This window comes from Pelecanus crispus, chromosome 1 (genome assembly GCF_030463565.1).
Source record: "Pelecanus crispus isolate bPelCri1 chromosome 1, bPelCri1.pri, whole genome shotgun sequence".
Taxonomy (NCBI): domain Eukaryota; kingdom Metazoa; phylum Chordata; class Aves; order Pelecaniformes; family Pelecanidae; genus Pelecanus; species Pelecanus crispus.
This window is the reverse complement of record NC_134643.1, coordinates 59841008-59860371: the sequence shown is the minus strand read 5'-3', so window position 1 is coordinate 59860371 and position 19364 is coordinate 59841008. Positions and strand designations below refer to the sequence as shown.

Sequence of the window (19364 nt, the reverse complement as noted above, 5' to 3'; positions counted from 1 at the left end):
CTCAGAGGTAGCCAGGCTGCCCTGGGAGCAAGAGAAGACAGTGACAGCAACTGGTGTCACACACTGCTTCGAGGAGGGGGGACACTGGCCAGAGAAAGGAGGAGGGGGAGAGCCGGAGAGGGGTTGGAAAAGAGTTGCTTTAGAGTGTGGAGACAGCACAGGTCCAAAAGGCTGGGATCCTTCAGCTGGGGGGGAATGACTGCATGTGAGATGGGGGAAAGCCAGGGGGAAATGATGGCAGAGAGAAAAGAGGACAGAGAGATGAGACGGCAGGAGCAGAGGGGACAGAGGAGAGCAAGGACGAGATAATGTAACAGAGGAAAGAGCAAGGGGGATGGGCCTCAGAGAACTTGGAGAGAAACAGGGAGAAATAATGAAGGAGAAGCTGCTTTTGAGAGAAAGCACAGAAGAGACATGAAGATGAAAGAGAAAAATAAAGAGGAAAAACAGGGGAGGGAAACGAGAACAAATTAAAATGGAGATGGATAGAATGAGTCAAAGATGGAGGGCGAGGAAAAAGCTGGGGTCATACAGGCGAGGGAAAAATAACTTTTAGGTGTATTGTATTTACAATACATTCTGCGTATGCCTGACCTGTTCTGCGCTCTGTGTTTCCCCTGCCGGGTAGCTGTCGCCCTGGGATGGGGGCTGCGGAGGGAGGAGATGGAACGAAGGCCCCGCTGCTGACCCATGCCCCCAGCAGCAGCCCCCTTCCCTCCCCGAGAGCCCCCTGCAAGGGGGAAGGTTTCGTGCCTGTGAAAGGCAGCAGCACGTCCCCTGACAACGAGTGCAATATGGAAGGGAGAAGCAGCGCAGAATGGAGCCGCACGGGCTCCCCCTGGGATAAACCGGGTATGCTGGATCGGGAATCTGCTCTTAAAACAGGGGCAGGGGGCAGAGCCATCTGAGAGCCTGAAATGTTCCCTGCTCCCCCCAGCAACCTCCTCGCTACTGCTTTTAAATTAAATAAGTATGGAGATTCTGCTGTCAGACCTCAGCGGTCCTCCTCCCCCAAAACTCTTGCTTAGATTGTACCAAACCGCAGCGAAGTGAGACGGGGGCTCAGCGGGCTGCACAGGGAAAGGGATGGGTTAAAAGGGAAACACTGGATAGGAATAGCTCCTGGTCTCCCTGGCAAAGAGACATTTGTTCTATCTCTGTGTAATTTCTTTATACATTACTGCTGCCACACTGCACCTCCATGTCCCTCCCACTGCATTTCGCTCTCACTCTCTTCAGCAAGGCAATTTCTGGTGCATTTCAGGACAATATTAACCCATTCCTCTTTCTCTGTCAGTAGGAAGATTCATAATTTAAAAGCAATTTAAAAGTCAGTTCTGGCAACTCACTGGCGAGGAACAGCATTTCCTTGTCAAATCTTACAAAGGAATTGAGCTTGCAGGTCTCAGCCCCTCAAATACCTTCCTTCTCAGTGACTTACAGTCAGGTGAATTTAAGCTGAGAGGAGAACCAAACCCACCCAAGTCTGGGATCCCGAGTAATTCTCCCTCACCATCTGCCACCTCACTTTCTAAAATTCTTTGTCTTCCCCTTCATCCAAGGCCTGTCCAGCTCTGCATCCTCCTCCTCCCCGGCAGATGCAATGCCAGCAGCAATCAGCTATGTGCCGGGCCATTGCCTCCTGCTGCATCTCAGGGCTGTGCTAGGCTGCTCCTGGTCCTGAACCGCGAAGACATGGAGACCCCGACTTAATCTACTGCTATTTGCACTGCGTGTTCAGAAAAGCCCCTGGACTAGGACAGCAAGAGTCAGGGGAAAGGACCCCTGCAGGTTTGCGGATCCTTGGAATTAGGACGGCAGGCAGTTCCGCAGCGCAAAACTAGGGATGCTGACAGAAATGAAGGGTAAAAGAAAGGAAATCAGGAAAGGTGAGAGGGAAGATAAGGAAAAAACCACTCCTAAGACTGGTGTGAAAGGAAAGAGGTGGACCAGGAGCAAACAGCAGTGGGAGAAGGCAGCCTGAGGAAGCGACGCAGCGCCAGAATTGTCTGGCAGAAGCTTGTCCACTGTCTGTGCCTTGCCTCACTTTGCTGTCAGCTCTTCATTTTTGCGAACACTGAAACTGCACTTAACTCTCATGCGCTGTTCAGCTATAACAAGCTGGAAAGGGAATAGATCAGCTCATTAATTTTCCTTGGGAAGGGTCTCTAGGCAGGAATTATTTTCTGCACCAACATCCATTCAATTACTTGCCTTCACACCAGTCAGATCTACAGGGACGTCTAACCCCATGTGCATCACTCATGCCTGCCTGCCCTGGACTCTTCTCTCCCTCCTTCTCAGTATAAAAGCCTCCCAGACCTATCCCTTTCCTAATAATAATGACAACATGACAAAACCAATAACCTACAGATATAAAATACATTTCATTTGCTTGCTTCATAAGTCCCTGATAAGGCATCGTCGCTCACTTTTTGAGATCCTGTAGGAGATCTACAGGAGCTAATGAAAGACTTAGACACGGCATCACTCATAATAAAAAGTGGTTTTAAAGCATTCGGTGCCAAGGAGGAATTAGGCTGGAAGATCCGCAGCCATTTCGAAGTTGTAAGAGGTGCAGTATCCATGTGTGGCATGAGCTTGCAGATCTCAATTGCTCGGTGTACCTGTGTGTGTTGTGCCTACGCAGTTAAAGGGCTGAGAAAGGCCATTTTTCTTGAAGGGCAAAGATGTTTGAATGGCCAGGGGACACATTTGGGCAACCCCAAAGGCTGAGAAAGAATTATCTCAAGGAAGATTAGGAAAAAACTCAGAAGTGTGATCTGCAGTAATGTGAACTGACACCACCTTCCCGCTTTAGCCCCACCATGGAACAGGGGCTCACTGTAGGACACAAGAAAGGGGGGAAAGAAATCCAGTAGAGGACGAACATACCAAATGACACTCCTTTTTGGAGCAATACAAAGGTCTGAAAATGCTGACTGAAAGTGCACTGTGGGGAACAGAATGACTGAAGAGAGGGGAACCCAAAAATTGAAAGCCTAGGGACCAAATTCTCCAAGAATGCGATTCTGACCGCAGTGTATCTGTGTGTACAGCCTGAGACTGAGTCCCCACGTCCATTTTTGCTACTGGATATCTTGGCCAAGAAGAGAAAAGATAACTTAGCACAACATTTTAAACAGGAGGAGCCCACCATCTCTGACAGCCTACAGCATTGACTAATGCCAGCGTTCCCCCACATCCCCAGAAATGAAGGCAACCTCGTCAGAGGCTTCCTACCATTAACAGGAGGCAGTTTGGGCTCCTTCTTTGATTATTTTCTTGTTACAAAGCCTCCTGCCCTCCTCTTCACTACCTCTCCTAGCCCTATAGACCTGCCCTGACACCCACCCCAAGCAGCAGAAGCATGTCTGTCCCACACCCTTTGTCAGGTGCCTTTGCCACACTGTAGGCAGGGTGTGAGCAGAGTCCAAGGGTTTTGCCCTTTTTATAGCCTCCTGGGACCAAGCCCTTCCCTCCACAAATCTGGCCACCCTCTGCATCATGGGGGAAAGGAGACTTTGCTGCACCCTTCTCCCTCCCGCTCACCAGCAGGCAGCTTTCACCAGGGAGAGCGAGTCAACCAGGGACACCTTTCTGATTCCTTCTGCCGAGAAAGAAGATAACTCCCCCTAAGGTGATCAGACGTGACAGTAAGAGGCCTGCCGTCCAGGGGCTGGTGGGGACATTTGGCTGTGCTGTCCTGTGAGCAAGAGAGTGCCAGCCACCAGCCCATGCAGGCTGTGGGGCTGCGGGAAGCCAAGCAGAGGCATCCCGGCAGCGGCGGTGCCAGACCTGTGCCGTGCCACCCCATGAGGCAAACCCTGTGCCCAGGCCCTGCTCGACGTGTGGCCGTAGGGCTGGCTTTGCCTCCTGCTGAGATGCTCTTGCTACCAAGCCTTTATCCAAGTTTTGGTGCAACCTGTGCCCTCAGGCTAGGGACTCAGAGCTGGGCTCAGCTCCTGTGTGGTGCATTGCACCCTCCTACCCCGCTCACCGCTTCTGCCCAGTGCACAGGGGCTGGGGGAACGGGCCAGCCCAGCCCTCACATGGCTGGGGCGAGCGAGAGCACCCTGCCAGGGCCACGCAGCTTGCGCTCAGGCTGCATTTCACACCCCTCGTGCAGGGCTGCAGTTTGGGCCCACTGGAGAGCATCAGCAGGGAGGGCAGGGGGACGGGGCTGGCAGTGCAGCGCTGGGGGTGCTGGGGGCACTTTGGAGCTTTTAATTGGAAGCATCCTGGCACTTTCCTTTGCTATGCAAGCCACTTCTCCACAGTGCCTGTGGGGTCCTGTCAGACGTAAAGGAGAAGGAGCCCCGAGCTCCTCCGATCTGACAAACCTCACCCGCCCCTTCCTCCTCCCCCTCAGACCGTGTCCCTCTGAGTACCGCTCTGTGGGCAGATAGACATGATCTGAATTCACTGCCTCTCCCGGCCAGGGTCCTCATACCTCCTGTCTCCACCCCAGCCTCCCTCCGCCCTCCAGCTTGGGGACACAGCTCAGGAAGGGAGTTCTTCTCCGCAGCCTCCCTTCCCTGCATGGCTTTGCATTTGGGCTTCCTTTCCCCTCCCCCCCACCCCCCCCCACCTTCCCTTTCTCATTAATTTTTAATTAAGGAGATGTCTCCTTCCCCGGTTGTAATGAATAGCTGTGTGAAAGGCTTTTCATTTTTTATTCATATATACCTCTATATATTTATCTATTTGGAGGAAATGTGTGCGTGTGTGTGAGCGAGTGTCTTTAAAACATCCCCCATTAATTTACTGCTATTGATTTTCTGGCGTGGAGACAGCATATAGTATTCAGCATAGAGCTCCTCTGCAGGATATGTTAAAAGGCAGCAGTTTGGGTTGACAAAGGGCACTAAATGCAGTATGCGTCAAATAGACCATCGCTCAATGAAGTCACTTAGCTATTCAAAACATGTCCAGCCATCACTCAACCGTTTGCACCAAGAACGGGGGGGAAATTCGCGCTTCTTCCCGGACACAACCATTTCGAAACAGCAGCTTTAGCTTGCTTTGGTGAGAGACATCAGGACATACATAGTTTATTCCCCCCTCCCCCCCTGCCTTCCATCTCCCAGTGCCGGTCTTAGAAAATCAGTTCTGCGGTACCCACTCCCCGTCCTCTCCCATCGGGGAGCTCCAGGCACACCCAGCTCCGGTGGACACCGACTGGCACAGACATTATCCCTGGATGTCCATAAACCCCCAGCAGCCCACCCTCCAGCTGGGAGCTGATTCATAAACAGGGCTTTTACAATGGGCTGCAATGTGCGCTCTGGTGCTCTCGCTCTCTCCTCGCTACGTGTGTAACATAAACCACGCATTTACATCGGTTGCCCCTGTCCCTCCAGCACAGGCTGAAGACCACCTCCCCAGCCCACGTACGCCAATAGCAGTACCGAGCAACACATATTTAAAAGCGAATCACTGGCCCCTCTTTTCTTTCCCCCTCCCTTAGGAACGTCTGATTCCAGAAGTTGGCTGCGGCGGTGTCTCTTCTGCCATCAGACATGTCACTGAGTTGCTGTTCAGTTTCACCACATCAGACTTAGGCTGATTTTTCCATTCAGAGACTTGTTTATTTTTAGCCTTTACCATAAATCTTAAAAAAAAAAAAAAAAAAGCCCCAAACAAAAACCCACCCCCCCAACAACAACAAACAAATGGGGGAGAAAATCCCAGCCCTAAACCGAACTGATCAGCCACCAACTAGACCCCTCTGCACCCAGCCCAGTGAGATGTGGTTGCTTAAAGGCATTACAAAATGCTCTGAACTCTGCTTGAGATGACTGGAATCGTTAGATTTACTGTACAAAGCATTTTGGACATAACAGGGTTGCTTCCCTTTCTCTCTTTTTCCCTCCTAAAGTGAACTAATAATTGCATCCGAAGTGCTTTGCAGTCACCCCCTCCCCACATTGCCCCTCACTCCCGGTCTTGTCTTTGCAAATAAGCCTTTTGCAAAGAGAGCAATTATTTCACTCTGTGGCTACAGCCGGAGCACAGCAATAAGACAGCATTTTGGCATTGCTTTCCCAGGCAATACAAACAAGCTGAAGACAGGCAGACCGCACAGTTGCTTTTTGAAAGGGTCTCTCGGTGTTTTTGTAACACACACATTATTCCAGTTGGAGGGGGGAAGTGAATTTTTGGGGAAGGTGTGTGGGGTGGGGAAGAGGAAGGGAGAAGAGAAGGGAGCAGAGAATGTTTTGCCTGTCTTCTTGCCTCTGTGCCCTGAGTAACTGAGCCCACCGCTCTCAATCTGTGGTGAAAGGAATGAAATGAGAAAATGGTGGAATGTGGAGGGATTTATTTGGGGGGGGGGGGGGGGGGGAACATGGGGTGGTGGGAGAGGAAAGGGGGGGTGTGGAGATCCAGAATCAAATACCTTCCAGGCAGCAGGTTCTCCATAATCCAGAATGGGTCATGACTTCCTCGTTCTTTTTGCTGGTTTCGTTCTCACTGACAGTTTTAGTCTTGCAAACCCCTCTGGAGTAAAGCCAGTAGTCGGTCCCCACAGCTATGGTCATCAGGCTGAAGGCAGCGAAAGCACCAACGGTGGTTAAAAGCATCTGAACACCTCTGTCAAAGAGCCCCATAATTCTTCATTATACAAATACCCAACCGCCTTCTGATTCTTGGGGTGTGTGTGTTTAATAAAATAAAAGAATAGTAATTCCGACTAATAATATAATGGGTATATAGAGAGAGATAGATATCAAAAAAGGGAGGTAAGAAAGCCCACGGAAAAGAGTGTAAATTAGAAAGACCACACGGGAAGAGGCTTGCCTTTTAAATCGGAAACGTTCTGGTTGAAATATAAAAAAAGGAAAAAGGAAAAAGGAAAAAGAAAAAAAAAAAAAGAGAGAAAAGAACCAAGAAAAAACCAAACAAATAAAGAGAGAACCCCCCCCAAAACAAGACGCCTTAATCCCTTTTTCTAAAATTCTGGTCTCCAGTTTCCATATGTAATGGCTAATTTGGAGATGGCTTCCACAGTGAACAGGGGAGCAGCAGCAGCATCCTCAACACAATCTCTCATTATCTGGACCTAGACAGTTAGAGACTGTAAGAGCAGAGATGCAACCTTCAGTCTTCTTGCTTAGCTCTGCAGCCTGCGCCATGAAAATCCTTTTCCTTCCCAGTTATCTTCCTTGGGTTTTTATTTTTTTTTTTTTTTCCCGGCAGCGGCAGTCGCTCCAATCCTCTCTCACTTTTCCTTGCCTGCTTTTCTCCTTCCTCTTGCTCGCTCCTACCACCAAGCCAGACTGCCCAGTATACTGTAAGCCCTTGATTTCAGCTGAACAGGTGCCGAGGTCTTGCCTCCCATGGCTTTTCCGCACAGCCGCGGCGCTCGCTCCCGGCGGAGGTGGGCGAGGAGAGAGGGGGGCTCCTGGGGAGGGCGGAGGAGGAAGCGGGGGGACAGGCGCGGCTCCCCTCCCGGGCGGGGGGCGCGGAGCGGAGCCCGGCTGCGGCACCCCCTGCCCCGCGGCGGCCCCCGGCAGCTCCCGGGCCCCGCTACTGCATCAAGGCGGCGGCGGCGGCGGTGCTGAAGGACAGCTCCCGGGGCGGCGGTGCGGGAGGAGCGGTCCCGACTCCCGGTGCTGCAGGACAGCTCCCGGGGCGGCGGTGCGGGAGGAGCGGGGCCGGGCTCCCGGTGCTGCAGGACAGCTCCCGGGGCGGCGGTGCGGGAGGAGCGGTGCCGGGCTCCCGGTGCTGCAGGACAGCTCCCGGGGCGGCGGTGCGGGAGGAGCGGGGCCGGGCTCCCGGTGCTGCAGGACAGCTCCCGGGGCGGCGGTGCGGGAGGAGCGGTGCCGGGCTCCCGGTGCTGCAGGACAGCTCCCGGGGCGGAGGTGCGGGAGGAGCGGTGCCGGGCTCCCGGTGCTGCAGGACAGCTCCCCTGCCCGCGCCGCCCGCCCTGCCCGCGCCGCCCGCGCCCCAGCATCCGCGGGCGGCAGCCGCCCTCCTCCGCTCTGCGCGGGCAGGCAGGCGGGCAGGCAGGGAGGGGCGGAGGGGGCAGCCTCCCCCCCAACCCACCCCCCCCCCCCCGCCCTCCCTGCGCCTAGCCCGCCGCTGCCAGCCCCGGGAAGGCTTGCTCCCCCCCGGAGGAAGGCGTAGCTGGGGCTCTCCCTCTTTCTTGCTTTCTGCTTTTCGCCCCCCACCGCCGCCCCCCAGCTCAGCCCCGCCGTACGTGCCCCGGGGCGGCAAGTGCAACCCGCACACCCGCGCTTAGACCCACACACAACTTCGGGCAGCAGTTTCTCTCCCCAGGAGACGGGCGAAATGTAACGCCGAAGGGTAATTTAAAAATAAGCATTTATTACTGTTATTATCACTGTTGTTCTGCTTTTTAAGTGCTCACTCTTCACTCTTCTCGGGTTCGCTGCAAGTTGCATACGTTCTGGTGCTGCTCCTTTTCCGTCCCTCTGTCTCCCCCTGACCAGTGTTGTGCGAATCCCCGTGTTCTGACTTTGCCTTTATAGCTTTCTGTGAAATCCCAATGCCTGCTCCAAGAAGCAGACATTTTGGGAAGATTCTTCACGAGAAAGGACAATTTATTATTATTACTACTATTTTGTTGAGGAAAGGAACCACCAAAACCGAATCCCTCCCCCTACCCCCCCCACCCCCAGCCCCCGAAAGCAATCCACCTTTCACATCCTTGTTTTACACAGAAAGATGCATGAGATGAATGGATGCAGACTGGAATCTATCACTGCTTAAGTTTCCTGTGTCAGAGACAACCCGATAGTACCAGGAACATATACAAAATTGTGCAATACTGACATCTAAGTATGTCATAATCCTCTCTCTCTTCCTCAGCAGTATCATTACACCAGGTTAATTACATTAGTCACCTCCTGATTCTATACATGTAGCTGCTCATTAATGCAACAATCATAAAGAAAAGAAATAATCTAATTCTCGATGCTACCGATTTTGTTTCTCTCTGATCGGATTCATTGTTCAGTGAAAAAGAGACCAGAAGAGCTGCTTTAGGTTCACTGCTGTTCTATGCAGGGCAGCGGGGCTGAGGGAAGGGGCTGCTGGGAAGCTGAACCAGTTGGAGGGCTTCAGCCGCGTTGCAATTTCATAACTCCATTTATTTCTCCTCCTTTCTCCCTCTCTGGGTGCAGACTGGGACTGCCCTTTCGGGACAATCTCTGACAGCACTGTTGGACATGAAGGGCTCTATAGCAAGCAGCAGGGGGGCCACTGGCTGCCCTACAGACCACTGATGATTTCCCCAATTTGGAGGGGACAGACCAGGCTGCCCTCACAGCTGAGACCGAGACAGGGGTGTTTACCAGCAAGCATTCATGGTGTCTGGCATCAGCCATATGCAGATCACCACCAGCAGGCAGGAAAGGCCCTGGGGGAGGCAGGAGAAGGGATAGAGGGAGGGGTGATAGGAGATGGTGCAGGCTGAGACCACTGACACATTATTGGGGAACAACCACAGTCCCTAGCCTCACCTGGGGGACTCCTGGCCTTGCCCTCTGCCGCAGGAGCTGGGGGTCTCTTTCTGCACTCACTGAGCTGCCAAAGAGCTGAGGATGGGCAAGGGGGGAGGTGGCCCCAATGCACCTTTCGCACTCTGAGTACAGCCTGCTGCAAGAGTGAGGAGGATGGTAGCTGGAGACAGGTGTCTAAACTGTTGTTCTTTGTTCAAAGGAATTTGAGAGGTGGAGGGATGCAGAGAACACGCCTAAGCTGGTGGGACATTATGGCTCTACAGGGATGGCCTGTGGTGAGGAGGAGGCTCTTTGAGGCTCTTAACTGGGGACGCTAGAGAAGATCACTCCAGGACTTCTCCTTCCCTTCGGGGACATTGCCACTGAAAGAAGGAGGGGGCCTTGAAGAGGGAAGGCATAAGGGAGGACTAAGTAATTCTTGGGACTCTGAGCCATTTTCTTTTTGTGTTGGCCATCATGACCCTCCAACCTCACCCCAGTATTCAAGTTGTCTCATTCTTCAAAGGAGGGTAAAAAAGCTGGGCCAGGAGCCTGAAAGACTCCGAAGAGGAAAAAACTTCAGCTGGCTATTCTGGTGCTCAAATCCATCAGGCACCAACATCGCATGTGTGGACAGGAAAGGCACTCTGGAAATCTGTGGAGCTCATAGCTCCACGAAAGGTGGGCTCCTCAATTACTCTGTACTCTCAAAAAAAAGTAGCACAGCTTTCAAGTAATGCCACACAAGCAGCCTGGCTGGAGTGGAAGCAAAAAGGTCTCAAGCCCTTTGAAAGCTCACCCATGTTTACACAGCAGGGTCATTCAAAGAGGAGAGGGAGAGAAGGGATGGTGCTCTGTGTTTTCACTTAGGGCTCACCTGTGTAGCCCATGTGTTTAAGTGTTTATTTTACTGCTACGGATGGTAGTGCTGCTTTGGGTCAAGGGCATGCTGGGCTGCACAGACAGGGGTTGTCTCCGGGTTGAGAGGAGCTTGCTTCTCTTGGTATCTGAGTCTAATGAGACTAGTACGATGAGCAAGCAGTCACTGCAGAGGTAGTGGATTTGGGCTTGCAGGGGACCCCAACAACTGTGAGAAATTACAGATTTCATCTATAACAAGAAAAATATTGCTGAAGTATCAGGGTTACTTATCTTTACATTTAACAAATCCAACCAGATACAGAGGATGAAGCAGCAGCTGGGCCAAAGCAGAGGCCCTCAAACCAATCCAGAACTGTTGCCTTTATTACATATTTCTACAGCTTTGGAAAGTTTGCTTTCAAGTGACTACAGCAACAGGAGAGGAGCATGCTCTCCCCAAAGAAACTGCCAGTGTAAGAAGGCCAGGTTTGCAGGGTGGCAAGTTCTTTAATCTCTGGCTAAGAGGAGTGAGACTTATGAGGGCTCAGTACATCTCAGGATCAGGACTAAACACAGCTTCCTGCCTCACACTTCCCAATTGCCAGAAATAATTCTCTTCCTGCTACCCTACTTATATACTCTTAGACATTCACAATAATCCCTCTACAGTTCCAAATGCCACAGGAGAAGAATGGAACAAAGGCAATGCAAATGCCAGAATGTCCTGTGTGACTGCTTGTGCTGTGGCTAGATGCTGTGCTGAGATTTCATCTTCCCTACAAAGAATCATTAAAAATGATAATACAAAACAAGAATACAGAATAAAAACACTGTGGCAGATTTTTACAACAGTCGCATCTTACTGAATAGCGCAACACAGAATGACATCTATAGGAGAGTAAGGAGAGAGAAATTAATAGTCTGGAGGAAATAGAGAGATTTTAAATTACATTTTAAATTACTTGAAATGAGAAGCTGATGAGACAGGGAGCCGCAGGAAGTCTGCTTCCAATGGCAAACCAAGAGTGCTGCTATTTGTGGAGAGAAGGGGCAGTGCTGTACGAGAAAAGGGGGCACAAGAAAGATGCAGGAAGGGAGATGAAGGGCACGAAGTCGGAAGCAACTCCATGGGATGGTAATAGAACTGAACAGAGTGTTTGTGCATTGAGTGCTGCAGTGGAGCTTTTCAGCACATAGGACAAAATCAGACAGCGATAATATATGAAAACTGGTATCTAGGAATCTTCATCCTGGGGAGGCCAGCTCAGAAAGAGCTGCTGTAATGAGATGGAAAAGCGATGGAGTTGCTGCAGCTGTATTCACAGGCAGAGGAGAGGTGTTAATAGAAACATGCACCAGCAGAGGAGATGTTAGGAAAAATTAATTGGGGTTAGGGTGATGATTATAGAACTGGAAGCCAATGGGGCAGAGAAGATAGAAGTGAAATATGATGCAGAAAGAGAATTAATATTTAAGAGATTTCGCTGGAGAAAGTTGAAAAAAGTCACATATCTGTATGGTTAGACAAGCAGAGGGGGTGATCAGAGCAGTCACCACTGGCATCCAAAGCTGAGGGTCCCAAAGCACTTAAGACACATTATTCACATCATATCTGCACACTGGTGGTTTTCTTAGACCAATTTAGCAAACTGAGGAAAGAAGATTTGTGGTTTTGACAGAGAATCACCAGTGGAGATGATGGAGATAGATAGAGACAGAGACTGAGACTGAGACAGAGATAGAGATAGAGATGGAGATGGAGATGAGATAAAGACAGAGACAGGGAGATAAATACAGATGGAAAAAGCCTCAGTGGTCCTCTGTTCTTATCTTCAGGTTCATATAACTTGAGGATCAACATAAAAGGCAGTTTAAACATCGAATATTCTAATACTACAGGAGATTCATCTCTAGTGTAACACTGTGACCAGAAAGGAAGAAAAAAGAAGGGACATACAGGGTACAGAGGTCTATCAATTAAAATGAGTAGGTTTCCATGCAAAAGTGATGCTGGTGCTGCCCTGAGAGTGCATTAAAAACTCCTGTCTTAGACAGGAGTGGAACTCTGGCAGGGACCAAGTATGAGGTTATAAGGCTGCAATATGTAACTCCCTCCATTTCTGACCTATATCCTCTTCCAAGCTAAATGTTGGGCAAACAATTCATTTAGCCTCATAACACTCTTATAAAGTAACATTCACTAGTTTGCAGAGGCACTGAGGCACTGGCAAATTCAGAACATAATCGCAAATCCCGCTAAAGCAAAAATAGTTTCACTGATTTTAGTGGGATCTGGGTGCTGTTATAAGTTAGTTGGGTACCTGTGGATACCAAAGAAATCTGTTTAAGATTGAGTCTTGAAGCTAGAACTCCTGTGCTTTCCATGCAAGACTCCCTTTTCTTATACAACCTTTTCTTCCATTAAATGGTAACCTTTGAAATGTTTGCTTCTTGAAAATAGTTGGGGGAAAAAAGTGTCAGCTCATGAGTCCTGTGGGTTGATTTCTTCAAAAAGGGAAAGGCTTCCTTCTTTACTTGAAAGAGATAGTGGGAAAAGACTGGGATTCCCAGGATGAATTTTCCACCATGATGAATTGCTGGGATGTGAGCTGTTTTGCCTCTCTTTCCATGCTGTGCTGAGATTTGTATGTACAGCAGCCTCCTAATCAATAGGAATAGAAAAATAAAAAAAAAAAAAAAATCAATGCCTGCAACCCATTAGCTCTAACAGAGGGCAGGCTGCTAACAATTCACTCTAGCTGGAATTCCAGTATTTGGTAAAGTGTCCTCAGTGAGAATATATGCATGCATATAGATACAAACTTACTGAATAAGACTAGCAGAGAAAATAAGTTATGAGAACATTCCCCATCCCACCAGAATGTCTATCCCTATGTATTTGCATAACTGTGTTAAACTAGAGACACTATTACCTTGCCACCCAGATGCCGTCCCTCATACTTTTCCACTCCAGAGCACACATTTTTCTCCACTTGATCTACAATCCCAGGCTACCTTCATGCTGGACCATCCTGTATATAAATAAATACATGTCTCTACACATCCTTACTCCTTCGTAAACCACACACCATAGAAATCCAATTTGAGCCCCACTTATTCACAAGCATACAGCCATTCCTTCTCCATTGTTGTATCCCCAGATCCTTCATGGAAATCTTCTTTTTTCTTCCCATTCATATCCAAAATCAGGCACAGACAGTTCCCACCAACACCCGTATACATCCAACCCTGGAAGCACATTCCAGGAGACAAAAAGTTGGTGAAAAGGTTATGGCACAGGTTTTGTAATCAGAATCTGCTCTAAGGTCAAGGCACAGGGAAAGGGTCTCCAGAATGGATCAGAGAAGCAATGGGTCTCGCTGTCCATTGTGCATGAAATATGGGCACAAGTAACTGTCTTGCTCCCAATAAAACCTTTGTCCATCCATCCACTGAATGTAACTAGAACAGACTCTCACTCCTGATCTGCCTCTCATGGAAGGGATGGTCTCTCCTGGCCAACGTCAGAATCCATGAGTTAAAGAAGTCATCATTTCTTGACAAACAGGTTCATGAAACTCCAGTGAGGAAACGTGCAGCAGCTGTGGTTTAGTTCTTAAAGAAGAAAAAAGAGTGTTTTCTTGTAAACGTAGCAGTAATCAGAGAATTGCGAAGAATAAAGCAAGAAAGAGAAAGGCCTTGGGTTTTTTCTGAACTGAAAGTTTTCAGAATCTTCCTGGAAGCATCAGCACAATGATAAATGCTGAGGGAAAGGTGAGACCTACAGTGAGGATGGTTCATGTTGACACTGATCGATATTCTGTGATATCAGGCTTTCTTCCAGTGTGAAGGGCACAGATGGGGACAGAGAAGAGGATCCTGTTCAGTGTCATCATTTTAAGCCACAATCTGGGCCAAACATGAGCTTTTGCCATCTGGTCCTCAGCACCCACAGAGGTATCACTGGGGCTTCCTGTATGGGGCAGACTTGCTCTCCTAGGTCTGGTGGTACTGACGTAGGTAACCCTTCTGCAAGCCAGCTATATGCAGTTATGTCTTCTTTAGGACATCCCTAGCTCTTCTTCTGTCAGATAGTTTAGGGTATCAGGGAAAGAATACTGAACTTTTAATTTTTCTGATGCTCTGTAATAAATCAGGATTAAAAGAGACTCTTGAAGGAACATCCTAAGCAAAACAAGAGAAATGGTTAGCCTCTGGGATAGGTTATTTAGTCTTTCTAAGTTTTCAGAGGGACAAAGCAAGAGAAGGACATATCCCAACACCTATTCAGGAGCATAATGATTGGGAAATCTCAGAAAATTCAAAATCACCAGGTCCCACTGATGTCAATAACAGGCTACTGATTTTCATGTGAGAAGGATTTCTTTCTGTAGTCCCACATAGTCAAGGAGGCATCCCATGAGATGTACATGTGCTTTAGACACTGTTTCAGAGAAAGCCAGCTGGTGTATTGTGCCCATAGAGCCATCATATGAATTCCTAAGATTTGGTTTTACATTACCATTGTAATGGTTTAGGATGCCCAATGTGAATTCCTATAGAGGAAGTAGGTTAAACACATCAGAGTCAGATGCTAGACTGGAGCATTATGGTGATGCACAGAAGAGTATACCACGGATAGAAATCATAGAGAGGTGATATTCTCTGCCTTGGAAATAGAGGCCTATTTTAAAAAGAAAGCAAAACATACACATCTATTTAGGCTTCTAACTCCATGTTTAGACATTGAAGAACTGTCCTGATTTTCAGTTGTGCTGAGCAGTCAGCATCTCACATTGATTTTACAGAGATGTAGAGGCTCCAAATACCTCTGAAAATCTGGATTTCTGTTTTGATGTCTAAATGTCATCTTAACAGATTAACTTTGACCTTGTATAACAACAAAATTCTTAATAGAAATTAAATCAGAAGTCCCAAGGCCAAATGCTGGGCTCATGGAGATTTGCCACTTTCAGTAATTCACTGCAGCTACTGACCACTTGTGAAAATTTCTGGGAATGGTCTGAAAGCAGAGTTTACTCATACTGTGGCAAATCATGGGAAGTGAGGAGTCTACTGCAGAGCAAAGCAATTCCCAGCAGTGCACTTGGCTCCTCCAGCTCTACCAGAACAGGCTCAGGGCCTTGGTGATGCCTCTCTACTGGCTATGTGGGTCTCCTTGGCAGCACAGACCCCAGCAAAGACTGGCCAAACACTCCAGACCATCTTCCAAGGGTGTGGGGGGTACGGTTCTCCTTTGCGCTTCTCTGATTTGTTTGCTCTGTTGTTGTCCACTTTCACACAGTGAGCAAGTCTGGCAGGGGGCATGAGGAAGCGTAGGTCAGCCATACTCCCCCCCTCTGTATCAGGGACACAGGACCATGCACAGAAGAAAACAGCTCAGAGGAAGGAAAGGGAATCTCAGGCTGGTTATTCCCAGGGTTAAGGGGGTGGTTGGGAGATGAGCAGTCCCCCGTGCAGAGCCGGTCCTCCTCCCATGCTCGCCACTACTGCATTCTTTGACTGGACACTTTTCCAGGTGGCTTGCATCTTTTAGATAAAACTATTCAGTCGCCATCTTTCCAGTAGCCAGTCTGACGTGACAAACCACTTCCCTGTTTCACAGACCATTGGGACTCTTCTCTGCAACTGACCTATATTAGCTATAAGCTTCATTCGTTCTGGCCTGCGCTCCTCTCTCTTCTCCCACATGGAGCACATGCACTGCTCCTCCCCCCTCAAACAAACACCTTTACACATCCAAGGACATTGTAAAAATAAAATGATCACAACCTGGCCCTCCGGGAACCTCGGTTTTACAGTTTGTCCCGCTCTGATGCCAACAGAATTCACAACCCAGTTCAAGAGAGACAGACAGTGAGTGAGAGAAAGCAGGCAGACAGGCACAGACAGAAGGAGATGGAGGAATCGGGGAGAGATAAAACGGAGCAGAAGAAAAGAAACAGGGCAACCAGAAGCTGGAACAACAAGGGAACGCATGTAAACTAGGAGTGTAGAACACAACAGAGAAAGGGGGCTGGAGTTACAGGGAAGAGTAAAAATTTAAAATGACAGAAAGTTGAAAGAAGAGATAAAGAAGGAAATGAAAAAATACAGAAGAAAGGACAGAAGAGAAAATAAATGGTCAAAGCAGGGGGGAGGTCAAGTCAGGCAGCAAAGTGAGGTGGTGTCTATGGCATGAAGTGGAAGAATTAAGAAGGTGCCTGTGAATTTGGGCACTGCTTTTTCATGTCTCCTTTTCCATTGAGACTATGCTGTGAGGAAAAGGGCAAGAGGAGGGGGAAGAAAAGGATAAATAAATGCCTGAGCTGCCATCTTAAACAGCTCCTAGCAGTCAAACAGGTACACTCGAAACAGGCAGTCCACAGGTTGCAAATGCTCAGGTACACATTGCAGTTCAGCAGGCAAGAAACAGACTGCACTAGCACAGCGGCATTTATACTTCCAGGTCCACTGGGTCTCTCTGTGAGCTGACAGTGAGCCCTGCATGCACAAAAATGCTTCTGTTTAGTACTGGGGAATTGTGCTGTGATCTCTGCCCTGCATCCTCTCTTAGATGCCAATAAGAAAACCTCAGCCCTAAACACACGAGTGCTGTCAGTCTCCCTTCTTCTCAGATGAATCCCCTTCCTCCCCCCGCCTGATCCCAGTTCTTGTTTGCACTCAGAGGGCTGCCTTGCCTTCCCATGCCTCTCTTTTCCCCATGGTTCAGCTCTAGCCTTGCGCTTTTGTTCCTCTGCTTTATCTCTCTCATCTTTCCTTATGGCTCTTCTTCCTCACTGTCATTCATTCAGCTCCCCCTTACACAGGCCTATATAACCCCCCCCACACACACTTTTTATCTCCATCTCTGTAGCTATCCACTTACCTATTACTGTAGTACCTAGTTGACACACGTCTCTCCCAGAGACAATCCATCTCCACACCACACACCTGCCAAATCTGCCTGTCTTTCCTTCCTTCACAGCCTTTCCACTGCTGTGCCCCAGCCAGTCCATTTCTTTGTCTCCCCCCACCCAGTGCTTCTGTCTTTCCCTCTCTACAATCCATTCCTCTTTCCTTCTCCCCCACTCTGCCCATCTGTCTGTCCCTCCTTCCCACAGTTCTCTCCAGCTGATACACATGTACCCCAGTCCGTCTCTCTCTCTCCCTTTCTTCCCCCTCCCCTTCACACATTTCATCTCTTTGTGTCTCCTACACACCCAGGCCCACGCTTGCTCTCTCCCATACTGAGAGGAGGCGGCAGCAAAGAATTTGCTGCTGACCGCTGCATTGCTAGGAGGCAAACACATGGCCGGCCTTGTGCAGGCCAGTTTCTGCCTGAGTGCCCCAAGTCACATATCCCCAGCATCATCTCCAGCACTGGGAAAACAGATGGTGTAATAAATGAGCACAGTCTGATAAAAGGAGGAAAGGGTGCCTGCCTCGGATGCCCCTCACCCGCGCAGAGACACACATCCAGCATAGGCACAGCACTCTCGCTCCTATACCGGTCCAGTTGTGTGCCAGATCTAGCCAGCTGAACAAGGCACAAGCTCTACCCCAGTACCAGATGGAGGGGACAGGGGTAGAAGACGGTGGTAGTGGATAGAAAGACCAATGTTTTTTTCCTGACAACAGCTTATAACCCCAGAAAGTACATAGGGGGAGTCTTAAGCAGTCTTAAGGTAATGGGGAGGGCTGTTAGCATGGGGGTTGTAGCAGAATTGTGGGGATGTATAGTTACAAGACCTCCATGTGCAGGGACAGTTAGGAGGAAAAAGGCAAGATGCGTGAACAGTGTAGAGATACCAAAATGGTTGTGGAGCGAGATGGCATCCAGTGATCACTTCTGTCTTGGTGAAGAGGGAAAGCCACCCTACTGGCAGTATTAGCTGGGAAGGCCATGAAGAGCAATGACTTAGTCCTCTTAAGGGAAATATGCCCAGGTCTCAATAGGTGCAGAAACTGGAGGACAGAGTCTGCATTACTCTGCTTTCACTCATACCAGAACTGTCCTCCTGCCCTTACCCAGTTTCATGACATTGTCCAAGAATGCTCCTTTACCTCCTCCACTGCCTCCCCGGACATCTGCATCCAGGGACTTGGAGCACTCTTTCCTCTGCGTTTACCTCAGTTACAAGACACCCACACTTGTTACCCATTTCCAAACCCCCCAGTGTTCCTTCCCTATCTAACATTTTCACATTCATTGCAGCCTGATCTCTCTCTGCTGACAATTGCACTGAAAAGCATTACCTTAACCCTGTAAGATGTCTTTCCTAGATACTCTGTTCTGCTGTCCTTACAAGCTGATTTTATGCCTGATGCTTCAACTGCAGCCTGAATCTCAAAACTTCCACTTTCACAGTCCCCAAACTGAAGCCACCCAACATCATAGAAACAAAGTCCTAGAAATAGCACACAATGGCCACACACAACTGTTAGACTAAGAGAAAGTGACGCTTCACTGGAATCAAAATAAATTAGCAAAAGCAGAGGAGGGAAACCAACTCAGAAAAGAGATTCTTCCCATGGAGAGCTGAAGGCATTTTTTTTTATTGTAGGTAATTTTATTCATGAACAGAGTGATTTCTATCTGCTTTACACTGACCTCACACACATCACATTTTTCTATTTCTTGAGGGTAAAGATTGATATTCCGGGGAGGTCTTCCTCTGTATGAACTGATCATGAAGTTCTTGTTGTGAGATGTCAATGCTCAAGTTGTAGTGGGCATTTCTGCTTGGTTGGGTGAGGTGCAGGTTCTCTTTCCATTCCCTGAATGGATGAACATAATGTATTCAGGATGCTGCAGCACAATTAGGCATAACTTTACATGTTGTTCCCCCAGCCCCCCCCCCCCAAAAAAAAAAAAAAGGTTTAAGCAAATAGATAAATAGATCACCGCATTTTCTGGCAAAAGAAAGTAGACATAGCGCTGGAACTAATTTGTGTTTTAAATGATACAAAGATGTGTGGGTAACAATTGTAGGCATCTTATTTCCGTCCACTCAGAAATCCCCTTGGAAGAAC

General features: G+C 48.9%; 1 protein-coding gene across 1 annotated transcript in view; it reads right to left on the bottom strand.

Annotated features, from left to right (window-relative positions):
* CACNG2 (calcium voltage-gated channel auxiliary subunit gamma 2) overlaps positions 1 to 6611 on the bottom strand; it is a 51503-nt gene extending 44892 nt beyond the window's left edge. The window contains exon 1 of the mRNA XM_075723213.1: positions 6401 to 6611. Within this exon, the coding sequence (XP_075579328.1) occupies positions 6401 to 6611 (211 nt within the window). The remainder of the gene's footprint in view (positions 1 to 6400) is intronic.
* Positions 6612 to 19364: the final 12753 nt, after the last annotated feature.